This window comes from Nilaparvata lugens, chromosome 6 (assembly GCF_014356525.2).
Source record: "Nilaparvata lugens isolate BPH chromosome 6, ASM1435652v1, whole genome shotgun sequence".
In the NCBI taxonomy this organism is placed as follows: domain Eukaryota; kingdom Metazoa; phylum Arthropoda; class Insecta; order Hemiptera; family Delphacidae; genus Nilaparvata; species Nilaparvata lugens.
In genome coordinates this window covers 435,648-460,953 of record NC_052509.1, presented here as the reverse complement: position 1 = coordinate 460,953, position 25,306 = coordinate 435,648, and the positions used below count along the sequence as shown (strand labels likewise).

At 34.7% G+C, this 25,306-nt stretch overlaps 1 protein-coding gene across 1 annotated transcript in view; it reads right to left on the bottom strand.

The window, feature by feature from the left end:
- Positions 1-1,583: 1,583 nt before the first annotated feature.
- Positions 1,584-25,306, bottom strand: part of LOC111052838 — a 57,553-nt gene continuing 33,830 nt past the window's right edge. The window contains exons 16-25 of the mRNA XM_039431322.1: positions 24,121-24,304; positions 22,366-22,511; positions 21,093-21,246; positions 19,825-19,959; positions 18,053-18,167; positions 17,043-17,337; positions 15,266-15,364; positions 13,458-13,643; positions 7,488-7,598; positions 1,584-6,173 (exon numbers count right to left, since the gene is read on the bottom strand). Coding sequence (XP_039287256.1) covers positions 6,051-6,173; positions 7,488-7,598; positions 13,458-13,643; positions 15,266-15,364; positions 17,043-17,337; positions 18,053-18,167; positions 19,825-19,959; positions 21,093-21,246; positions 22,366-22,511; positions 24,121-24,304 — 1,548 coding nt within the window. The 3' untranslated portion in view covers positions 1,584-6,050. The remainder of the gene's footprint in view (positions 6,174-7,487; positions 7,599-13,457; positions 13,644-15,265; positions 15,365-17,042; positions 17,338-18,052; positions 18,168-19,824; positions 19,960-21,092; positions 21,247-22,365; positions 22,512-24,120; positions 24,305-25,306) is intronic.

Sequence of the window (25,306 nt, the reverse complement as noted above, 5' to 3'; positions counted from 1 at the left end):
GGGAGAAAGAGGAAGAACGTCGGCTGGCCAAGGGTGAGGTGGGACTTGTATGGACGACGTCATCGTCAGAGTGGGTGAAGCGAATTGGTTGGTAGCTGTCAGAGATCGTCAGAGGTGGCACAAACTGGGGGAGGCCTATTATATAGTGACATATCAATAAATACCATAAGAAAAAGACTGTTTATAAAATTTGATTATCACATTTTTTGCAATAAGTTGTTCTTTTATTAATTTTATATGTTTTTTTTGTGTAGTTGAGAAGTTGATATTGTGGTAATTATTCATATTAAATAAAGATACTAAGAAATTGTCAAAAACCACAGATTTATTGATAGTTAGAAAGACCGGTTTCGGTTGTTACACCATTGTCAATCTCTGATAAACTGAGTTTACACATATTTATTGATAGTTAGAAAGACCGCAGTTTATCAGAGATTGACAATGGTGTAACAACCGAAACCGGTCTTTCTAATATTATCAATAAATCTGTGGTTTTTGACAATTTCTTAGTCTTTTTATTTAATATTTATATGTTTTAAAAGCATTGCTAATTTTGTATGTTTTGGGAAAATAAAGGAATTATTTATTACTATAGTGACGAGGTCCACGTTAATGACAGTGGAGAAAGAAAGGAGAACAGCGTTGCCGATTCTCTGCCTTGGCACTGCCTTCAGTACAGCTGATTCCGGTATATCTGACAAAATATTAACTGTTCATTCATGATCAAAATTATCAATAATATCTAATTCGACAAGAAAAAGTATCTTTTGATTATTCAAGTTAATAATAAATTTCCATGATTGGGATTCAATAATTTGTTAATTAAACACTTAGAACCTAGCTGAAAATCTGAAATTGTAGCCGAGCTTTTTCTATCGACTGAACCATATATATATAATAGGATATCCTATCCTTTTAAACGAGCAATTTCTGTTTAGATATTTGTATATCACCAGATCTAGAAAACGGCTCTAACGATTCTCACGAAATTCAGAACATAGTAAGGTTTATAATACAAAAAATCGATTGCAATAGGTCTCATACCTGGAAAAACTCGATGAAGGACATTGAAAGGATAATCATCCTTGGAAAAACAGCTGATAATTTCGTGGTCTGTTGATAGAAGTGAGTGAGCGAGTGCATGTGTTTGGGACTTGGACAAAATTATGACTCAGCGGCTGTTGAACTTTTGTAATCATTCAATCAGGTGCTTAGTGCCGGTTGCACAAAAGCCGGTCAAGTTTTAATACTAATTAATTCCAGTAGAACCAATCAGAGAAGCCATATTTTTGGAATGGTCTCATCTGATTTAGTTCTCGTGAAATTAATAAGGATGAAAATTTAACCGGCTTTTGTTCAACCGGGCCTTTGTGAGGGAAATTTTTGCTAATCTCAATCCACTGTGATTCGATAGAACCTTTCTGTATGAACTATAAATATATTATAATTTATTCTTTCTTAATGAATTTTTTATGCTTTTGTACTCCAGAGCGAAGCTCGGTTCACCGATATTAATCACTAAATTAGTAATTAGCTAGGTACTTGGAATTGTGATGAGATTCAAATAATAAAAATACATACAGTTAATATGATACACTTTGTATAATTTGAAATAGCTACATAAATATTACACTTTGAAGATATATAATATTACAAGATTTGAAAGATAACTACAGAAAATGTGAGGTAAAATAAAGTTACAAAATATTTGGAAGCCTACTTCCTTGAAACTGTATCTACTTTGAAGATATTATATAATGACAGTTCAATGAAAATCTGGATTAGCTTTCACAGTTTTTCATTTTTTTGAACTGTCCTAGAAGTAATGAAAGACATAAATATATGTATTGTCATTAAACTATCTGTCAAATCTATATCTCAAAACAACAGCTGTTTTAGTTACTACAATAGTGCAAAGTTAAAATTAAATTCAAGCTTGAACATAATTAAATTTCATTACATATAATTATTACACATTTGGGGAAACATCTACATAAATTCTTTCATTGATATAACATAATATAGATATTTTTCTATTTCAGCACACATCTACCTACGTTTTTAGAAGTTGATAAAACACATTTGAATGTAATAATATTGTCTCATCAAGACCTTAAAACAGATTTAAACATTTACAATTGTAACAATAAATTGATTCATCACATAGAATAAAATTGAACAATATTTCAACAATAAACTTGAGATGCTAGAGTACTTATGTTATTAGAATTTAATCTTGTACTCAACATGTTGACGTTTCTATTTAAAGAAAAAAATATTATTACAGTAGATTGCTATGATTTTCCATTCAATTAGCACTGTCCTACTGTGGTGAAATTTTGTGATGTTATTGATTAAAAATATACATAGAAGATTAAGAAAGGGAAAATTAATTGTGTAGAAATACTTCTCATGAGAAGGATACTCATCAGAGTGTTTTCAGATCAGAAAAAATTGATCTTCATATAAGAACAAACCTACACCACAGAAAATTTAGATAGGAAAGACTAGCTGTAGCAGCAAAGCTCAAGTAAATGAATGCGTTTCAACTTGAAAAAAATACAATTCAATGTTTAAATGATACAATTTTAGATTTTAGTGATTATAATTACAATATGCTCAGTGATACAAACCAAGTTTAGAATAGCTTTCATTTCAAATTTAATATATGAATACAATAATTCTCAAACTAATGTTTTCCATTTAAACTTTTATATGAATAAAACTTTTTCTGAAGTTAATAAATTACTCTTATCAATTTATTAATCTTATCACTGTTCATTGAAGAATTTACCGTCAATTTTATACGCATATAAAATGTTATAAAAATATACAGAGCTTCTATGTGATTTTTCAATGTTGATTTATTAGAAATTATGTAACATTGATACAGGTGAACATTGAAATGTGACTGAATTATCTCAAAAATTGTATGTCGCGTTTACTAGTCTACAAGCACAATAGGTATATCAAAGAAATTTAACATTCTTGTATAAAATCTATACAAATTACAGTTATCAAACATTTAAAGCTTTTTACTAATCCACTTTATAGCATTAAAATTCCATAAAACATCAATCAGATTTATGTTATATTTTGCAAAAATATACACTACATCAATGTTAGAATTTATTTACTGTATCAAGTGATTAAATAAAAAGTAATTAAAAATCTATCGATTAATAAAGAATCAATCAATAATAATAAAAATAAACAAATTACGAGAAAAACGTTCAAGACTAGGAAAAAATCTGAGAAGGTTCTTTATAAAAAATCAAACAAATAAAATAAAATGTTCCATAACAATAATAGTTATGAATTTACTAAGAAAAATACACAATTCAGTGATAGATGTGTTATGATGACAAAATCTTTTGTGTCTTTTTTTACAAAATGAAATAATTATTTTTGAGTGATTTGCTCTCTTACTTTTTAACACAAAAAATGTTATTACGATATCAAATAAATGCTGATACATTATTGAATTTCAATGGAATAATAAATATATTCCTCAAACAAAATGTTTTTCAAAAGGCTAAAACAACAAGTAGCTTTCTAAGTTCAAAATAAATCAATAAACTAAAAGAATTATCATACATGTATATCAAAAAGTATAGACTAACAGCTATTTGGAATGTTTGGAAACAGAGCATGCTACTTAGAGGGTAACTAAAAACCAACTTGACTACTCAATAGTTTGAAGATATTCGACTTTGATTTCCAACGAAAAACATTGGTAAACATTTCAAACTCAATTTTCCAACAAAATTTGGTAAAGCTGGAGCAGCTTCAAGATTACACTAGCATGATTCCATTTTTAATCGCTTGTATGGAAATTGGGAAATTTCACAAGAGTGATAATATAACAGTAATTTAGATGAATCATTGGAATTATTTGTTTAATATCTATCAGAATTGAATGAACCAACAAATACACTCTGGAATCGTTATGCCTAAATGGTTAAAAAATTTTGGTTTAAAAATTGGAATAAAAATAATTTGTAGCAGCTAAAACAAAACGGCAATTTTAAAATTTTAATTCAAAATTTGAAATTAAAACAACTTTTAGCAGCTAAATAAACAGTATAGTATGTTGCAACTGTAATATTGCATTGGAAGACAAACCGAAATATGTAATTCTAATGTTTGTGAGAAAAAAATAATATTACTTCCCAAGAAACTTAAATGACTAGTGAGAGACAATGATTAACTAAGTCATGATAAGATTAAAACCAATGAAAAATTGTATCTCCAGAAGAAATTAATTCATAAATTAGAATATTGTAACATATTTCATAACCAAATAATATCATTTGCGGTTGCTTGGATAATGATGTAATTGCCAAGTTTTAATTAAAATAAAATTTCAAAAATAATATAAAATTGAGGATAAATCTTACTGTTTATCCTTATAATCTACAGTTTTTAATTTGTTTTGTATATGAATATTCTACAATTTTTGTGTATAGTAACGCTAAAAAATGGAAAGGCAATTGAGGTTAAAATTAATCTTTCTATAAAAAGCTTTGAAACTTTGCTTCAATAATCTGATTGGAAATGAATATATTCTTATTGGTTTGAATAAATTAGATTAGAGGTGGCAAGACTAGTAAGCCTACATTGAGGAAATAGGGCACCTACAAATATTCTCAGTTACAAAATGTATGTAATTTACCAAAAAATACAGGACAACAACTATATCATTAACACTGGTTGATAGAAACACCAATAACAGACAAAGGATTCTCTCAAGTGACTCTTCTGGAATACATACGGTGTTGAGACACGAGATTTGATGATATATTATTCCTTTAATCTTCGTTTTCTTCTTCCTAATCCTCTAAACTCTTTTTCTTCTTCTTCTTCTCATCCTTTACCTTCTTCTTCTTCTTCTTCTTCTTCTACTACTATCACTACTTCTCCATCTTCTTCTACTTATTTTCCTTTTATTTTTCTCATTCTTGCATTAATGATTAGGCTCTTGTTTTTTCCGACTCCCAACTACAATCTGTGATACTCTAGAACTCTAGAGTAAGTATCCTTGTAGAAGGTACTCTGAATATCTTAACCACAATAAGATAGAACCAGTATAAAATGTCAGACTATTCAGGCAGTGGGTCTGTGATAAGCTACAAGCAGTGTGCGAAATATATATATGTTTTTCAAACCCTGTAGAAAGCTCATAAGATCATGCAAATAATACTAGACGCTACTTGAAACAACTAAACTACATGGAAGCGTATGATTATGAATATAATAAGGCTGTAGTTGACGAAAAAAACAAGTCTTCGAGGTAGTAAAAATTGACTAAAATATACATAATATTCTGTGATGAAATGAAAAGTTCGACTCGAGAACGATAGTTAAATGTTAAAATAAAAACTATACCTGATAAAAATATTAGTGACGAGTAACACTAACAGGGATTCTCCACTAAAAGCTACAGTGATAGGATATGAATTAGCAACCTTGTATCAAGCGGTTCAACAATTTTCACTTGTATCTGGACCCATTTTAAAGTAGGAAATTTCCTTCAATGATAAACCCTATCTTGTTAACCCGTAATTTTCTATATACGGGAATCTACATAGGTTTCATAGCATGCTCTATGAAGTTTAAAAGTTCCACACATTTCATAGAATGGTCTATGATTTGTAAAAGTTCCACATTGTTTCATAGAATGGTCTATGAAGTTTAAAGGTTTTTTATAGTAAACGCTTTGAGGAATTGAACTCAGGACAAGTTTCTAATCGAGAAAACCTGCACAGTTGTACAAAAATGGGAAAAAATTGTTGAAAATTGAACCATTTGATTTTCAAATTTCAGTTTCTTATAAACACCACATTGTGTAAAAGTAACGATGTCTGTCGTTGAGGGAAGAGGTAATCACCGAGAAATATAGACAAATATCTTCAGTTGATACTTTCCAGGGAAACTAGCGACAGAAATTGAAGGAGTGCAAACATAACCTACTTTACAATGTGACTAGTTCGTAAATCAACTAATAATGTTACAAATTGAATTAGCGAATGTGATAACACTCAGGGCGTCTAATGTTGGTCATGCTTTGACGAGCTGGAACCGGCGGCCGACGATGGTTTTCCCTGCTGTTTTTTCTGACTTTTCTGCTCGATTCGTGTCTTGATCTTCTCAATCAGCTCATCGAATTCTTCCTGCATGACAAACGTGACACATATTACAGACTTGCGACAATTTTCAACGAATAGTTCATTCATGCAGTCACAATTTCAGTTGAACTTGATTTGGTAAGATAAACAAATAGTGCATACCGATATAGTACGAAAAATCAATTCCAAATTTATTGAAGTAATCTTTAATTTTTATAATAAGAAGAGAGAGTAGGGTTGTGTTTGTTCGTGTGTTCGTTTGTTCACATCAAAACATGTCAACTTGTGGATTGCATACCGGAAAAACGGGAATGATTTAGATCTCCAAATTTTGAACATAGATTGTAAAAATATCAATCTCGTGCACCTGGAAGCCCAAATTTCAATTTTCCTTCTAGATTTTTCAGAATTAATGTTCAAATTCATCTATGCTACCGTAGGCTACATGAAGTTTCATAGCCCAAAGTGTGTCTGTTTATGAGCAGGTTATAAGACAACCATTTACGAACGTCTATGTAGCGCAGCGGTAAAAGGCCTGCTTACGGAGCGATGGTACCTCGGTTCGAATCCCCGAGGCTTCCCATTTTTTTGTTCTCATTTTTTTCCCTCAAAACGTATTATTATCAATTATTTTTTTGAAGGAATTTGTTTTCATTACTATTGAACTTGGATTTTATCAAATAATTATTTTTAATGTAAAATTTTGCCACCAGTACAAATGAATTGGACATAGTCTTCATGCTGTAGGCCTATAATTGAATTTCATAAGAAAAACATGAATAGATCACAATAAAATGAGAAATAATTTATATTCTTCAGTTATAATGTACTATCAGACACGAATTCCCAGTGAAACGAGTATTTTAGGTATTTTGTTAGGAATTGGGAAAACAAAAGGCTGCCTGATTCAAATTGAGGAGGATCCTAATCGAACTAAAATTTATTGATGTATTGGAAAAATCAATATGATTCTGTGAGGTTTCCAAGTATTATGTATTCTTCAGTTTTCTATACTATAATAAAGGAAAGAACTGGCTTATACACGTAAGGAATAGGGAATTATGTTTGACGCATCATCACGTCTGAAATACTCAACTGATTAATTTGAAATTTTGCATATAGACTCTTCATTAACCGAGGATGGTTATAGGTCTATTTTCAAATTTCGATTTTTTATTACGTCAAGTTTTCATTTTGCAGTTTCAAAATAGACCCTTGCGAAGCACGGGTTACCTACTAGTTTTAAATACAATACAACTTTCATTTTATTGTATTAATAAGATAATAATAGATCTAATATTAACAGGATATTTCAAGACTTTTCACATTTTTAATAATATATTTAGATTAAATACTTACGCCGTTGTAGGTGTACAAAAGACTGTAATGCTTCAGGTCCCCGTGTTTCTCTTTCAGATGCTCAATTGCATGCTTTAAACAGTAGACATTATCTTCATGTGTATTTTTCACCTGAAACAAACATTATCAAATCATTATTATGGGAAAACATTAAAATCATAAACACGACAAGCTCACATTGAAAAACATGATCTTGTATAGTGAAAGCTAAAAATCGTATTGAGTGTTAGACGGGCTACACACTGGTGTCGCTTGTCGTGTCGTGTCGTATCAAATTTCATGAGACATGCATGTCTTTTGCATGTATCTGTCGCTTGTCGCATGTCTCGTGATTTTCGGTTATTACAAAGCTGTATTACAGACTGAGCATGAGCAGTGACAAACAGTGCACAGTGCTGGCAGTAGACAGTGGCTGGAGCGCATGCGCGGAGTGATGTCTCGCGCGACATGTGTCGGTTCCGTGCGACACCTGTCCGATATACAGGCGATGCCTCGAACATCTGTCGCAAGCAGTGAGTAAGCTCTGATCTTCTATATATATATAAAAGCGAAATGGCACTCACTCACTGACTGACTGACTGACTGACTGACTGACTGACTCACTCACTCGCATAACTAAAAATCTACCGGACCAAAAACGTTCAAATTTGGTAGGTATGTTCAGTTGGCCCTTTAGAGGCGCACTAAGAAATCTTTTGGCGATATTTCAACTCTAAGGGTGGTTTTTAAGGGTTTAAAGTTCGTCTTTTAGCATGTATATTCTTCTTCTCCCAATCTCTTAATTATAATTGAAATTTCCATATCATATGTTACTATAGAACTATAATCTAGATAGAGTACCTCTTCGAAACAGTTGTTAACTGGCAACTAAATTAATAATTTTGTCAGGTTGGCATTAAGTTGAGTTGACTTTGTTAGGTTGGCACCAAGTTGAAGATTTAAATGCATTTATAGCGGAAAAATTGATTGGGCACTGGGAATCCTGGGAATATTATATTACTAGCCGTCAGGCTCGCTTCGCTCGCCATATCCGTTTAGCCAGACGTTTAGTCTGGACCCCCGACTGAATTGTCCTAACATATGATAAAAATGCTCAAATGAAAAATGCTGATCTCATTCTTGGACGATCCAGTCGCGGGTCCAGGGGGCGGAGCCCTCTGTTTTACAAAACAATGTATTGTTTTACAATACAGGTTGGTTTCATATGCGACATGCCTCAGATATGAGATTTGTCGTAGACATCATGTCTACGACACCAGTATATAGCCCACCTAAAATGACGTCAAAACAAGTGAAAATTAGTCTAAACATGAGGTAGTATGACCTCTACTTCCTTCTTCTATGTACAGATGCAATGAGCTGTCATTTTTCGAGATTGACTGTGAAATTACATAAATATCGCCATGATCGATCAAGACTAGATGGCCTTGACGTGGACCTCAGACTTTCCAAACGGCGAAAAGGAGTGATGTCATGCCTATGTCGAGTCCATGATTCCATTGATTCCATGGACGATTTGATCTACACTGGAGCATTTCCCTAGATTTGGGAGTGTAAACCAGGCTAGTGTAGATTGAGATTTACCACTGTAAGAATGCCAAGCTCAACTAGAATTATCTCTTTTCTGTATAGGGCTAATTGTAATATAAATATAAAGAAGAATAAAAATCTCAGTACCCTTTTTGAAATATTTTATCACAACATGTTTCGGACATTGAAAATGACATAAATGGCCGAAACATGTTGTGATAAAATATTTCAAAAAGGGTACTGAGATTTTTATTTTTCTTTATATTCAACTAGAATTGACTTAAAGTAAGCAATTTTATCAGCTGTACATTTTATTATTTAATTGGATTGATAAGAATTGAAAATACACGTGTCCAAGAAACATTTTTTTCCCATAGAAAAATAACTGTTCAGGTCTTGAGTTGTTTCAAAACAACTAGGCCTGTTGATCCTTTTCTTATCATGTATATGATGTGTGTATTGTTAAATGTAATAAAACTAAATCAAGTTTTAGTCTCGCTATGTAACTTTCATAAGGTTGGCAATAGCAGAACCTCCTATATATCTGGAATATAATAGAAGGTCCTGGCAATAGACATATGATGTTTCTACACCGAATGGCACTACATTCGAACTATGCATACCAGCAAAGATCAATTTATGAAAAAAATGGACACATGCACTCTTATTAGACTCAATAATTGTTTTCTTTTGCATAATAAATACCTGTTGAGAACTTGTATGATCAGTGTATAATAATTTTTATTGTCACTTAATAATCTCTAAATCTATCAGTCTGTTTTCTGTAAGAGAGAACCTTCATTGCTATATAGGAACCAACAACATCCATAACTACGGAACTAGACTAAACCACAACTTTTTTGTCCCGAGGGTGTGCAGCTGGAGTAATACAAGAGGAGTTTCCCAATGACTGGAATAACGTTTTTCAATAAATTAACTCTGGGTGTGAGACAGAGGCTACCAATAACACAATATTAAAAAGCACCTGGCTGACAAAAAACCCTTAGAGAGTTTGAGGAGACTAACTGCTCTGTAATAGTTCCTGGGTAGATTTTGATCTCTTGGTCCAGTTACAGAGCTCGACCGATGCGCATGGTCAGGACCAGTTTTGCACTGCGTACGAAGACCATCGGTCGAGCTCGTGCGCATCCGTTCCATCGGTCGACTGACGCGCTATTGAAACTAATAGAAGCTTTCAGAGCTGTACTGATTACTAGCCCGATCGCAACATAACCAATGTGCTGACACCTCTGCCCGACAATCAGCTGATATTGAATTGAATAGCATAATGAATGAATTCAATTAATAGTGTCATATTTTTTTAATTCAGAGTTTTTCTACACATTTCTTCAATCATTTCTAAATTTTTTATTGGAAAAATCATATATTATTAATATTATCTACATTTATTTGATCCGTAGCTTAAAGTGACTGCAAGTATTCCCAATGGTTTCCCAATACAAGCTTGAAATAGTTCATCAAAATTTCTGATGGACATTCTGAGGTAGTTAAAAAATTTATCTTCATCCCCAAGCAATGATGTATATTTATAATGGTACAAAATTCCCTTTGAAATGCTCTTTGGACGACCATCGGATGTACTTGATGTCTACGTATTTTAATCTTTCGTTTACGAAGATAATAAGCTGCAATTAAACAATCTGTAAAGGCATCCATTTTGTGAGTCAGAAAAACTGATGTATGGATGCGTATGGTCAGGATGGTGCATACGCACTGACGGTCGGTCGAGCTCTGTAACCGGCCTTACAACTGTCATGAATTGCTGTTTACTATTTACCTTGTTTGTTTTATGTATTTATTGTTATTCTATATTTTGTGATTTTTTGGTTTTTGTTACATTTACAAATGTTTTTAAAATAAATTATTTTGAATTTTTACCTCTCCAATCTGGTTGAGCCACAAAACAGAGTAGCCTAGTAGTGCTAAATAAAAGTGGGTTTGACAATATTCAACAGCGTTCAAAGTAGTAGTGTTTTGAATTGATGTTTTTTCAAATTGATTTTTACAGATTTAGTCGATTTGTCTCCTAGCGACTCTGACATTTTCATAAGAATAAGATGCATCAACATAGAATCTTCTGACACAGTTTTTGTGAGATTTCATGAGATTTGACTCTATCTCTGTGTATTAATTATAGAAAGTGTTGCGTTTTTGCTTGACTCACAAGAGAGAGAAAGAGATTAGCTCACTATAGCAACTCTCAAGTTTGGTGAAATTTGCCTCCTGTGGGTCGGGGGAGCTTTGTGTCGAACATCGTACTCAAGAATCTGTTGAAAACCAGAATTTACTCACAGTATCTCTGCTTGTCGTAGGAGGCGACTAAAAGGGACCCCCTTTCTACTTCCTAATATGCTTTGGAGATTTTCATTTCTAGAATGGCACTTTTTCCATTGACTTAGCTTTGTGCCATTCTTTCTTTCTTTTTCTATCTGTCGGCCTTCCTTGGCTATATTCTCACTTCTTCTTAGGCCAACCCTAGGTGTGATGTGGACCGTGCTGATGGGTGGTGCTTTTATATGGTGTTTCTAACGGAGGGTGCCTGCAGGATACCAGGCGCCCTCCTGCAGTATTTAGCCTTGCCTGGACATGCGGGGCTTTGTCTGGGTTGACTCCACTTCCCTAGCTGTTCGTGGAAACCACAAACAAACCAACAAACCAAACCCCAAGGCAACTCCAGAAGTTGCCTTGCCTTCAAACCCATCGGGATCTGCCCATCAGGGCAGTTTCGGAGGGGCAAAAAGAAAAACTCAAGATGGGTGAAACTCCAGGCACAAATGTGGGTCAGGAGGCTGAGTCGAGGTTGGCCAGGAGCCCAAGAGGCGATTTGGCGACCCCTTTCTCAACGGTAGGACCTACAAAGAAGGCCAGGAGTGGAAATCACGTAGGTCACGAGGACCAACAGAATCCTTTATCCTGTTTAGGATTACTCTTGCTAGCACTTTACTAGGCACTGAGAGCAGTGTTACCCCTCTCCAGTTTACACAATCTGTAGAGCAACCTTTCTTGTGTATCTTCATTATAGTACCTGTCTTCCATTCTGCAGGAACTCTTTCTTCTTCCCAAATTTTGGTGATTAGGGGATACAAGATATCAGCACTCGTCTCTACATCAACTTTTAAAACATCTGGTGAGATATTGTCTGAGCCAGGAGCTTTTCCATTTTTCATCTCACTTATAGCCTTCTTCACCTCATCTTTTGTTGGCACTTCCCATTCTATGTCTGTGACCACTGGCCCATCTCTGTGCTCTATTTCTTCATGATCCTCTATCTCATTTTGCCTATTGAAAATTTCCATGAAGTGTTCTCTCCATCTTTCAAGTTGCTCATCCTTACTAGTCAGCAATTGCCCTTCCTTACTCTTTACTGGGCCATCATTTCGATAGGATCTCTTGGATAAAGCTCTTGTGATTCTGTACAACTCTTTGCTGTCACCTATCCTTGCTGCTTGCTCTGCCCTAGCTGCCATATCATCTACATACTTTCGGTGATCCCTTCTGACACACTTTTTCACCTCCTTCTCTGTTCTTGAGTACTCATCCTGGGCCTGTTTTTTCTGCAACCTAGTTTTGCTCGTATTGATGTTGGCGTCATAAACCTACTATGTTCCAAATTTAGTGAAAATCGTTGGAGCCGTTTTCGAGATCCGTTGAACATAAATAACCGGATATAAAAATATAAACAGATATACATAAATTGCTCGCTTAATATAATAGGATTGTTATTCTATATTTTGTGATGATTGATGTGATTTTTAGGTTCAACATTTACAAATGTTTTTAAAATAAATTATTTTGAAATTTTACCTCTCCAATCTGGTTGAGCCACAAAACAGAGTAGCCTAGTAGTGCTAAATAAAAAAGTGGGTTTGACAATATTCAACAGCGTTCAAAGTCGTAGTATTTTGAATTGATATTTTTTAGCTTGATTTCTACAGATTTTGTTGATTTGTCTCCTAGCGACTCTGACATTTTCATAAGAATAAGATGCATCAACATATATAATCTTCTGACACAGTTTTTGTGAGATTTCATGAAATTTGACTATCTCTGTGTATTAATTAATAGAAAGTGTTGCGTTTTTGCTTTCCTCACAAGAGAGCGAGAGAGAGAGAATAGAATCGCTGCCTTTTTTTACCTAGGAGGGCGGAGTTAGGGCCCTCTCTTACACTCAACCCTCCAATACAAAGCTAAATAATTACTAGATTAAGAGAAAGAGAGAGAGAGTGAGTGAGTGAGTGAGTGGGTGGGAGAGAGAGAGAGAGAGAGAGAGAGAGAGAGATTAGCTCACTATAGCAACCTTCATATTTCCGTAAGAATAAGATGCATCAGCATAGAAGGCGGTGTTTGGTGAAATTCTGTGCGGTTCGACAACATGTTTCTGTTTTAATATAGAAAGTGTTGAGTTTTTGCGTGACTCACCAGAGAGAGAAAGAGATTGGCGCGACACGTGTCACACTCATAGTCTCCATCCTCGTCGTGCGCCAACCTTGACTTGCCTCGCGCCTTGCTCAAGTGGATGCGTTCAGTCTGCGTCAGACCCAGCTTCTCCAGCTCAAATCTTTGGTTCAGTTCCGACTCTTTTATCTCTTCCACCATTGGTAACACCTAAAACAACATACATTCAATTCAATACGAGTTGGAGTAGATCAATTTTCCAATTAATCGATGAAATAGGGAAATAAGTTGGAAATTTAAAACAATATTGGAATTGATTTTTTGGGAGGTATTTGTTTCTTAATCTATTTCAATAAAGGAAGAATCATCACAAGCCTTTCATGAAGACATTACCTCATTGAAAATTGTCTCTATTCTGGGGATTATTTCAGCACACATTTTACAATGAGAGTGTCTTGCATGTAAAAAAGTTTTTGTCTAATGTGTAAGTCTAGTTTGAGATGGAAAGAAAAATAAAAATCTCAGTACCCCTTATGAATTATTTAATCACAACATGTTTCGGACATTGATGCCATTTTCAAGTGATATGAAGTAAATAAATAAATACTGCTGGGAGATTCTTTCTATCTGGAATCTTCCAGCAGTATTTATTTATTTACTTATTTACTTCATATCACTTGAAAATGGCATAAATGTCCGAAACATGTTGTTATTAAATAATTCATAAAGGGTACTGAGATTTTTATTTTTCTTTCTATTTCTATAAAAACTAGTTTGAGATATTTATCCAATATGAACACTTTTGAAATTTACACTATGAACAGAGATATCGTGGTTTCAAGATTAAAGTGAAATAAAAGCGTGAAATGAAATAAAATCCTCAGTCTAAGCAAAAAAAGACCACTGATGATAATGTCTCAAGTGCATTGAAACTTCAGTTGGGCTCAAATAAGTAATGTGGAACTGACAATATCGCTCTTATTTCACCTTAATATGAAAAGTATGTACCGTTTCTACTTTGATTTGTGTTAGACTAGTTTGGCTTGTATTTTGACGTTATAACATAGTTCAACGTTTTCAGCAATAAAGATTTTGCCTTTATATACAAAGTAAAGATAATATAAGCTATAACATTTATTTTTATTCATTCATACAATATTTCACATGTTAGGAGCAAAGCTCTAGTGATACAAGATGAATTCACGATACGTAGATGAATTCATCATATCATAATGAATATAATCTGTAGATGAATATTTATCTCATTAACATAATCTATTAACTTACTGAACTACAATACTGTATATATGACAATCAATATTCACATTATCATCAGACAATTAATAATAATATTAATCATATCATAGGCCCACTATAATCATAATACGGATTTAAAATATTATGGAATATAATATAATTTTTATAAATAATTTATCGAAAATTGAAACTTCACTGTGTATTTAACCACCAGGAAGCAATTCCTTCTTCATGAGATATAGTGGATTTCGAAGCCATGTGAAATCGTTAACTTCCCATATAGTTAATATCACTATAGTTGATAATAGCATAGCAAGTTGGCAAATCACTCCGCCTAATAAGGATTTTTTTCAATCCATATTTCATAGTTAAAAAGAGCTGTACCGTGGGTTTCATTTCATTCTTTCAGGGATTGTAAGCTTAGCAGGGTGGTTCACACTTATTCGCAAAATTATATACATATACAAATCATATACATCATGTGATAAGAGAGAAATAATAGATTTAATGTAGGAGATGGCCTGTATAAGAAAGCATCATTGATTAGAAGTAAGAAGGTTGGATGAGTATTTTACCTGTGACAGTACGTCCAAATGAGATCTCGCATCCGATGCAATACTGAATAGAAGCCTCTCCAATGAGAACATTGAAGGCTCACTACTATCACTGATATCCTGCAATAAATATTTATGAGATTAAAATAAGAAACAATTTTACATTCGGAGAAAAATGCCATCTTTTTGTGAGGTTGAATCAAACTTATATATTATGCAGTTTACAGTGACTATAGAAGAAATCCTTTGTTTGATGTTTTTGAAGAAGTACATTCGCCGAGTTCAAAGCCGAATTTCAACCAGTTTGAACGCTCATAAAAATTTCAAAAACGTCAAACAAAGGAACAAATTATATGAACCGTAAAGGAAATTTCTTCCTCTTTCCAACCATGATGTCCTTGGAATTAGATTTTGATTAATAGTTTTCTAGTTATTGAAGTATTTCAAAAATCTATATACTTATTTATTTCGAAAACTAATGATAATAGGTATAATATACAGAGTGTTTACGAGCTCCCTACCAATACTCTAGGTATTGTTCCTAGGTAACAAACATATCTAAATATCATATTTAAATTGTCCGGAAGTCTTGAGTTACTCACACAGCGGCTATTTTGATTTTTGCACTTATTATTTTTCTTTTAAATAATGGTTAAACATACGAAATTGAAACTTTGCACGATCATTTATAACAACTAGACAAAGGTAGAAAAAAAAAATATTTTTTCATATTCTTAAAACAAAATGACGGCCATTTAAAATGTTGTTTCTTAAATAACTCAAAAACCGTTGGTTTTACAAAAACATTACAAGAATAACTTTTTCTAGTGAATTTAATTGCCTATCGATTTTTTGAAATTGGACCAATATTAACTGACATATGGTAGCTTTAGTGGTTGGTCACCCACCTTTAGAGGGTTATGTAACGTTATTTTATTTTTTGTAATAAACTAAAATTGCTTACTATTAACATTCAATGCAAATAGAGATTTTTGCATAATTGAGGCGACTCCATCAGCATGCCTTGGTTTGCACTGCAACAAACTTTCAGTGGTCACCTATCACTAAGGCTGCCATATCTCAGATAATATTGGTCCAATCTTAGAAAATCTGGTACCAGTCGATAGGCGATTAAATTTACTAAAAAAAGTTATTCATGTAATGTTTTTGTGAAACCAACGGTTTCTGAGTTATTTAAGAAACAAAATTTTAAATGGCCGCAATTTTGTTTTATGAATTTGAAAAATTATCATAACTTTTTTCTAGCTTTGTCTAGTTGTTATAAATGATCGTGCAAAGTTTCAATTTCGTATGTTTAACCATTATTTAAAAGAAAAATAATAAGTGCAAAAATCAAAATGGCCGCTGTGTGAGTAACTCAAGACTTCCGGACAATTTAAATATGATATTTAGATATGTTTTTCACCCAGGAACAATGCCCTAGAGTATTGGTAGGGAGTTCGTAAACATCCTGTATACTGTATAAGATAATTTTACTAGGCATTTTTTGTTGCAAATTTCATGTAGAATCTATGGTCTTCGGCTGTTACACCTTTCGTAGAACACTCTTAATAGGCATGAATCATGTAAGAGAAATATGTATTCCATCTAGATTCATACAAATTAGATTTAGAAAAGCTTTGTTCACAAAGTAATTGGGGTTTCTTAAGATAGCAGATTTACTATTTTATAATCATGGTGTTTTGAACTATTGAAAATAAAAGTGAATTATCGAAAGTAAAATATCCAGAATACTTTTAAAATATCCCCAAGCTCAAACTCTCTGACCACAACCGACCTTGAAGACAGCATGCGCAGTAGCCAGCCAGGATGGCTGCGCAAAGTAGACACTCTCTGAGACCAGGTAGCCGGTGCACACTGACGAGGTGAACGCCTTGGGGAAGACGACGATAAACTGGCCCGGCTGCTGCACGGTGCGGCACAGTCGCACGCCGCGGGCGGCCAGCAGGTGCGGCGACACCATCGCCGTGTCCGACGCCAGCCAAAGTCGCTGGTCGCGGCGACACAGTCGCGGCACGCACTCCTCCATCGCCAGCCGGAATGCGGCGCTCGACGAGTCTGGGATGCCGTACCTGTAGAGAATAACAACAATTGATTTACTGTAGTATACTGGATCTTATAAAAAAATACAATGTTTTATAAACATACTTGTTTATTAATTGAACCCATTTAAATGCATCAGAAGAAAGTTAAAACAGAGTCGCCTTGACTAGTACACTTTAAAGGTCGAGCAGCCATCTTGCTTCTGCTCCCCCGATAGTTTACTACATCGATTGTTGTAAGTTACATATAGATTAGTATTGAAATTATCGATACAATTTTAAATCTAAACATCGATACAACCAACAATCACTAATTGGAAAAGGAACTCGACGATTTAGGGATGAAGTACCTGATGGGATATAGCAACAGTTCAATTCATGAGACCGGAAAAAGATGATAATGTGTACACTTTTTATCAAAAATAAACTGAGAATTTTGAAACACAATAAAATATATCAAGTACCCTTTTATTTATTTATTTGTTATGATACAATAAAATAAAAATGTACTCGATATTCTTTATTGCGTTTCAACAATTTATTAATCTGTACAACAAAAACGTATCATTTATATTGTAAATTTGTGCATTTGCAATAATATTGTACATATTGAAAGAGGAAAACCAGACGAACCCTTTAATATTCCTCACCCCAAATTTAGACATGCTTGATTCAGACAATTTTAATCGTGCTTAAATCACGACAAAAATGAAAAGTCCATGGAAAATCAACAGTTGAGCCTTACCATATTTTACTTTTTCCGGTGTGGAGGTACTCTATCCACGGCAAACCGTGAGGGTCTCTGTACCAACAGCAGGTGGTGAACACCATTCCCACATGCAGAGTGGGCACAGTCACACCTGTTCAGCAGAGATACAAAATTTCAATTACTGAATCAAAATCACCCAATAAAAAAAAATTCTCATACAGTTTTGATATAAAGAATTCAGAGTTTTAAAGAATTCAATATAAATCATTATTTGCTAGCCTAATAGACACTAATGCCCGGTTGCAGAGTCGTCACATAAACTTAAAAACAGGCATTTAACTTATTTATGAAGCCATAACTACACTTTTCGTTGCACAGACGTCAAAGTAAACTATAGCTCCCATAAAATTAAAAACGCCCAATTAGACACATGATTTCGTTGCACAGTCGTCAGAAAGAGCTTATTTATGTATCCAATAGCTAAAAACGGTCAGTTAAGTTATGGGCCCAAAGTCGTGCTGTTGAATCCAATATCTACTCCCGCCAAATGCATTTTTAATAATAAATATTTTTATTGCATAAAAACTGTACATTACAGATATGGCAAACGTCAAATTATTATAAAAACAAATAAAATACATGAAAATGATCAATGTCACAAAGTACAAAACACAAAAGTACAATAAGTTATCACAGCTATTAATTGATAAGTACACAATATTATTGAAATGTATCCACTAATTATCCATGTATTCCTTTATGGAATAGAAGCCACCATTCAATAAATATTTCTTCAAGTGGGCTTTAAATACATTTTTATTTGTTTTAACAGATTTTATTTCATTTGGGAGCTTATTGTAAAAAAGTATTCCTTGATAAAATGGATTTTTCTTTGCTATTGCTAAATTAACATTAGGTAAATGATAGTTATTAGCTGTTCTTGTTCTATGACTGTGGATATTGCTATTAGTGGGTAGAAAATTATTATCAACGGTGCTAAGGATAGTCTTATATATGAACAAAGATGGAAATGTGAGAATACTTTCAATTTTAAAATAATCTCGGCAGGACTGATATCTCGTCAGTTTACACATACATCTAATGGCTTTTTTTTGTAAAGTGAATATTTTTCTTACATTTCTTTCAGAAGAATTGCCCCAAACTGTTACTCCATATCTCAGATGACATTCAAATAAAGCGAAATATATGCATTTAAGTATATTGAAAGTACAATAGCGGGATAGTGTTCTTAAAATAAAAATCACTGAACTTAGTTTAGAACAAGTATGATCCACATGAGATTGCCAGTTAAGACTAGAATCCAGATGAATACCTATATTTTAGAGGTTGTGATAGCTTTTTTTGAAAGATGTTTACGAAAAACCATCTGTATATAAGTAAATTATTTGTTCTCTCCCTATGTTTTTTCAAGTTGTTTATAACCTCCAAATCGCTAAGTATGGTGAGAAATCTCGCCAAAAGCCAAGAGTCGCCATATTGTTTATAAATTTTATGTGAGGTCTTTTAGGTATTTTCACAGTGATGTCGATTGAAACTTTGCCCGATGCCAAGACATTGGTTGGATAGAAGCATGTACGGAAAAAAGTGAATAGAGCTGCAGTGTGACCTATGTGTGATACTAATTCGAGATACAGCTAAATGGGCTTCGGCAAACGACTGTGCAACGACTGACCATTTATGTCAGTGATTTTAAACTATGTCTCACATAGCTATGTTTGATTATATGTAACGACTCTGCAACCGGGCACTAGAAAACTAATTGAATTTTAAATGAAGCTACAACTGACCCATGAGCGGCCCCAGCGACCGCAGTATCGTCCCGGCATTGTTGGTGAGCACCTTCAAGTTCCAGGGATGTTTCGACGTGGCGCTGTTCTTCACAATGGGGAACCCGTAGCCGTGAGGGCCAGAGTCAATCGAACCTGAAAAACAAAACATTACAAATTTGATTAAATGAAGAAATAGCATAATTATACAGAAACCTATTTTCAATTCCATCTCTATATAATGAATATTCAATTATACTGACAAAATATAGTCAAAGTAGAGAGATATTAGTTATTTATTTATTAGAACAGTCACAAACACGATATTTGGAAAGAGAAACAGGCAATTGCCCAAAACTTCTTCAATTCCTTGATTTTGGCACATAAATAGTCCAAAGTGAGGTTAAGTTTAAAATTTCTGTTTTCACCAAAGATTAACACTCAGAGAATACGTATTCGAGATATGACTGATGAATTTTGAATTTCGAAGGGTTGATAAGAGCCGGAAATAACACTAAACAATCCGAAAGTTTTTATTTAGAGGTTGTTGTGTCAAGAATACTGCCACCTCATCTTACAGATCCTATAATACAACACTGTGCGACCTGGCTCCTGGCTGGTTTATCTTATTTGAATAAGTCAACACTAATAGAATTACCTATACACACTGAAGCTTTTCAAGTGGAGAGAATACTTCGTAGTTTCAAGTTATGAAATGACGAAATTCGTTTAATACTACTCTGGCTTATAATACTACAGAAACTGTTCATTTGTATAAACGAAATTCGTTTAAAAAACCAGTAAAAGAACTATATCACAAACCAAGGTGAAAATTTTATCACAAACTAAGGTGAAAATTTATTAAGTAAATAATGTTTTAAAACGTTTTTTTAGCTAAACACTTATAATAAGGAACTTGAAAATTATAAAGACGGTCAAATCAATTGGAGAATTTTGAAAGTTTTTTTGGGAATTAGACTGTATTAACAGCCTACTTCTTAGTGATGCGCCATTCTTTTGATGAAGTCTAAAGGTGCGTACAGACTCTCGCTCTGCTCCGCAACCGAACGTGACTCCAGCAGAGCGATTGATGATCGACCAGGGAGCAAGAGTAGTTCGACCGGGGAACGCGAGAAGATCTAACATCTTCCGTAACGTTCATGATGGGTGCGTGGGCGGTCCGACTGTGGTTCGATGGTGGTACGAAGGCGGTACGAGGGAGGAGCGTGCTCGGTGCGGGTTGGAAGCACGAATATGTGTACGCAGCTTATTGAATACATGTGACATACCTGAGTGAACGCACACGTGACTCTGTCGAGAAGCCACGTGCCCCCAGAATTCAGCCTCCACTTCACCCGCCGATGGCGAGTCGTTCTTCGGGAAGTGAACGGCCATCGTGTTACGCGCCACTCTGTAGAAAGCGCTCAGTGCCATTGTTTTCCCCTGAAAAACAAACATAAAAAATTATAAGATTTAGGCTATACAAAAAAATGATAACATCTGTAAGAAATAATATTATATGAGAACTAGGCCTACTGAAATTTTCAAATAAAAATTTGGAATCAATCAGACAGGTTCGACTGAACAGTAGTGAAGAAACCTGAACGTTAGGCCACACGCACTAATGTAACGTTCCAATGGACATTTTCGAGTGCCAGGCGAACAGTGTTCTGTAACAGCTGACCTGCAAGAGCTCACAAAATAGTGCATATTCAAGTCGGAAGTGACTGCCACTAACGTTCAGGTTTCCGGTTGTACAGTCCTATCGTACATGCGAAACGTTACGTCACGTCTAAAGCTGGCCACTAACAATTGACCACTAAGCATGGTAAACATGTATGATACATGATACACAGTCATCTTACATTGTTGTGTCATTACAGCTGTGATCACAGCGACACACTTCAAGCAGAATTATGAGGTTATGTTTTCGTATCTCCTATTATTTTGCGTACTTTTTCTTCGCTGCTCTATTTCAGATTAATTTTTTTCTATCATTATAATTTGCAATTTTCCAATGGTTTATTTATTGTTGTCGGTTGTTTATTTTATGATAGAAGTCTCTCGCTGATGATGAACATGTGTATGTGCCTCATGAACATGCATGACATACATTTTTTCCACGCATGTTCTATCGTAGACCTAGCGCCGCAGTGCAGGATGGTTTCTCACAGCTTGGCGTTGTTGTCATTTAAGATGCTCGGCTGCTTGGCTGAGCCTGGCTGGAGGGATCAAATAACCGACTGGATTGATCTTTCGTCTGTCCGCTAGGCGGAACTACGCCGACCATTGCTGGGTGGAAGATGTTACTGCGGCCGCTCGCATTCCCACCAACGCTGCTATTATTTGCTGTCTCAGCGCCTAGTCCGAGTCAGACAAGCATCCAGCCTGCACTGCGGAGCTAGGTTTAGAGCCAGTCACATCCAACGTAGGTGTGCAGAGGCGAAGAGGGCTTTAAAGGTGACCGAAGTTGAATAGAAATTAAATTCTTTCTAACATGTTAGGTGGAACTTCACGTTTGTGGCTGGCGTTATAGATAATATTTTAGGTGTGACAACCTACCTTGACAATGCACTCTTCCAGATTACAGCTGTCATCACTGTCAGAAGAGTCATCATCTTCGTCATCGTCATCATAATAGCTGTCGTTTCTCAGCATCCGTCTCTCCCACTCCAACTCGACTTGTTGGAATAGTCGTGTGCGTTCATCTGAAAACACAACACATTCATCAAACAGCGATCATAATAATACTTGACAACCATCTCAAGATAAACGATAAAAAAAATAACACAAGGTATTGTTAAAGAGGGATGCAACCAACATATTATATTATAAGAATATGTTTACTTCAAATATAGTGTATATTCAACAATATGCATTATATACGTTAATTTCTATTTGTTATCTTGATATGAGGAAGCTTATAATTTCGTATGTATGTTATTTTGATGAATATTTTTTCACTTTTTGTGTAGTTGAGAAGTTGATATAGTGGTGATTATTCACCATTTTCATATTAAATGAAAAAGACTAAGAAATTGTCAAAAACCACAGATTTATTGATACTTAGAAAGACCGGTTTCGGTTATTAGTGAGTTTATCAGAGATTGACAATGGTGTAATAACCGAAATCGGTCTTTCTAAGTATCAATAAATCTGTGGTTTTTGACAATTTCTTAGTCTTTTTCATTCAATTTGATGAATATTGTTGAATCTTCTTGTTTGTAATTAGGCTATGTTGACCAATACATAAATAATGCATTTTCTACAATTTAAGCTGGATTGCCACATATCAGTTTCAGTAATGTGTGGTACAGTGAAAATATAATACCCATAAGTTCTGATGAGACCATTTCCACTCAGCCCGGCCGAACGAGTGTGAACAGTTTCATGAGAAGTTAGTTATGGGAATAACATTCTAAAAGTAGGCGCACACAGATCGTCATCGGACGGACGGCACGCATCGGACGGATCGGACGATTAGATTTGATGCATTGTTTTCAATTGAAGTGCGCATTGAAAAAAAACTCCAATTGAAAACAATGCATCAAATCTAATCGTCCGATGACGATCTGTGTGCACCTACCTAAAGGTACAGATATACGCGCCGCGAACATGAGCAATTCACTTTTAATCAGCTGATTATACCTGTATTTTTACAGAAACGGTAAGACATAGATATAAAAAGCTTGGCATCAGCTGATTAAAAGTGAATTGCTCATGTTCGCGGCGCGTATATCTGTACACACCTTCAACTGTACCAGACACGATTACTGATAATACTGATATGGAGTGAATCCAGTCAATTCAAAACCACTTGTAACCTATGCAAGATAATTTCAATGCATTCGATTAAGCCCACAGTTTCTCTTCTTAATTTTCCCCCTCTTTTTTCTTCTTATCCTACTCAGTACCACCTTTCTTTTCTCTTCTTTCTCGATTGTTGTTTTTCTTCCTCTTCTCTATGCTGTCTCTTTCTCTTTTTCTCTTTGACTAAAATATACATCATATTCTGACTAAATTGACTAAAATGTACATCATAAAGCTACAGTGATAGGATATGGATTAGCAGCCTTGTATCAAGCGGTTCAACAATTTGCACTTGTATCTGGACCCATTTTAAAGTAGGAAATTTCCTTCAATATAAATCCTATCTTGTTGCTAATTAACCCGTAATTTCTTTTTCTTCTTCTCATCCTCTACCTTCTTCTTCTTCTTCTTCTGCTTTCTAAACCTCTTTTTAACTCAACCGTTTCTCCATCTTCTTCCCCACCTAATTTTCTGTTCAAAGTGTTGATAGTAATGCTGATGACTGACCATGCGAGAGGGTGTCGTAGGGCAACAGGAATTTGCAGTAGATGTCGTCGAGCTTGGTGACGCGGTCCTGTGCGAACTTGGGGATGCGCATGGCGTCGGCCACCCGCGTCCACCGCTTCTTCTCCATCACCTCCTTCAGGCCACCGCAGTTCTGCACTGTCTGGTACAGCCGGGGCAGGTCCACCTGTGACACACATTACAGTTACATTTCAACAATCAACACACGAAAGTGCATTAATACTCTATTTAGAGGAAGACTCTTATTCGTTCAAGCGCTAAATATTCTAGATACTGACACATTTTGGTAGATATAGTAGTTAATTGTGATGTAAATTGCTAGAAAATATAAATAAATGAATAAATGTTTGTTTATTTTCAAAATAAACTAAAACTGCTACATCAATTACAGAAAATATTAGATAAATTACAATTACATACAATAGTTAGTTACAATAAAAAATGTCTTATAATGTGTGTTCTACATGTTTACTGTTTTCTGTGTGTAAATTGACCTAATCCACTATGGCGTACCATGTTCTAAAGTAGGTTTTGTTTGTTTTGTTTTTTGCGGATTATTAATTAGTTAGTGCTTAGTAAGTCACTAGGTGGTTTTAGTTGTTGTTTGAAATGTTTTGTATGTTCCGTCTTCCTTTGCTCATCAACCAATTGTGTACTATTGTTTTGAACTTTCTAGGATGATTAATCTGTTTAAAGTTTGCAGGAAGTATATAATGTTGGTGCTAAATGATTGAAATGTCTCTGGTATAGTGCCTTCCTTGCAACATTGGTGATGAGAAAATTTTTGTATCTGGTGTTGTGGTTGTGGTTTCTGGTTTGAAATGTTGTTGGGTTTTGTGTAATCTGCATAGTATCTCCTTGGAGTAAAGCTGTCTTGCATCTATCACGTCAAACTCATTGAATAGCTGGTCTGATGAATAGCGTGGAGGCTTCTGGTTGATGACCCTCATGATCAGCCTCTGTACCCTGAGGAGCGGTTCGATGAGCAAGAAGCTTGTACCTCCCCATCCTACAATCCCATACAGCATGAGGGACTGTGCTAGAGAGAAGTAGATAACTATTAGACATCCCTTGTCGACCAGTGTCCTCAGGATCCTGAATCTGTAGATGGTTTTCCTCAGTCTCCCGCATAATTCATTGAGATGATGATCCCAGCGCAGAAAAGAGG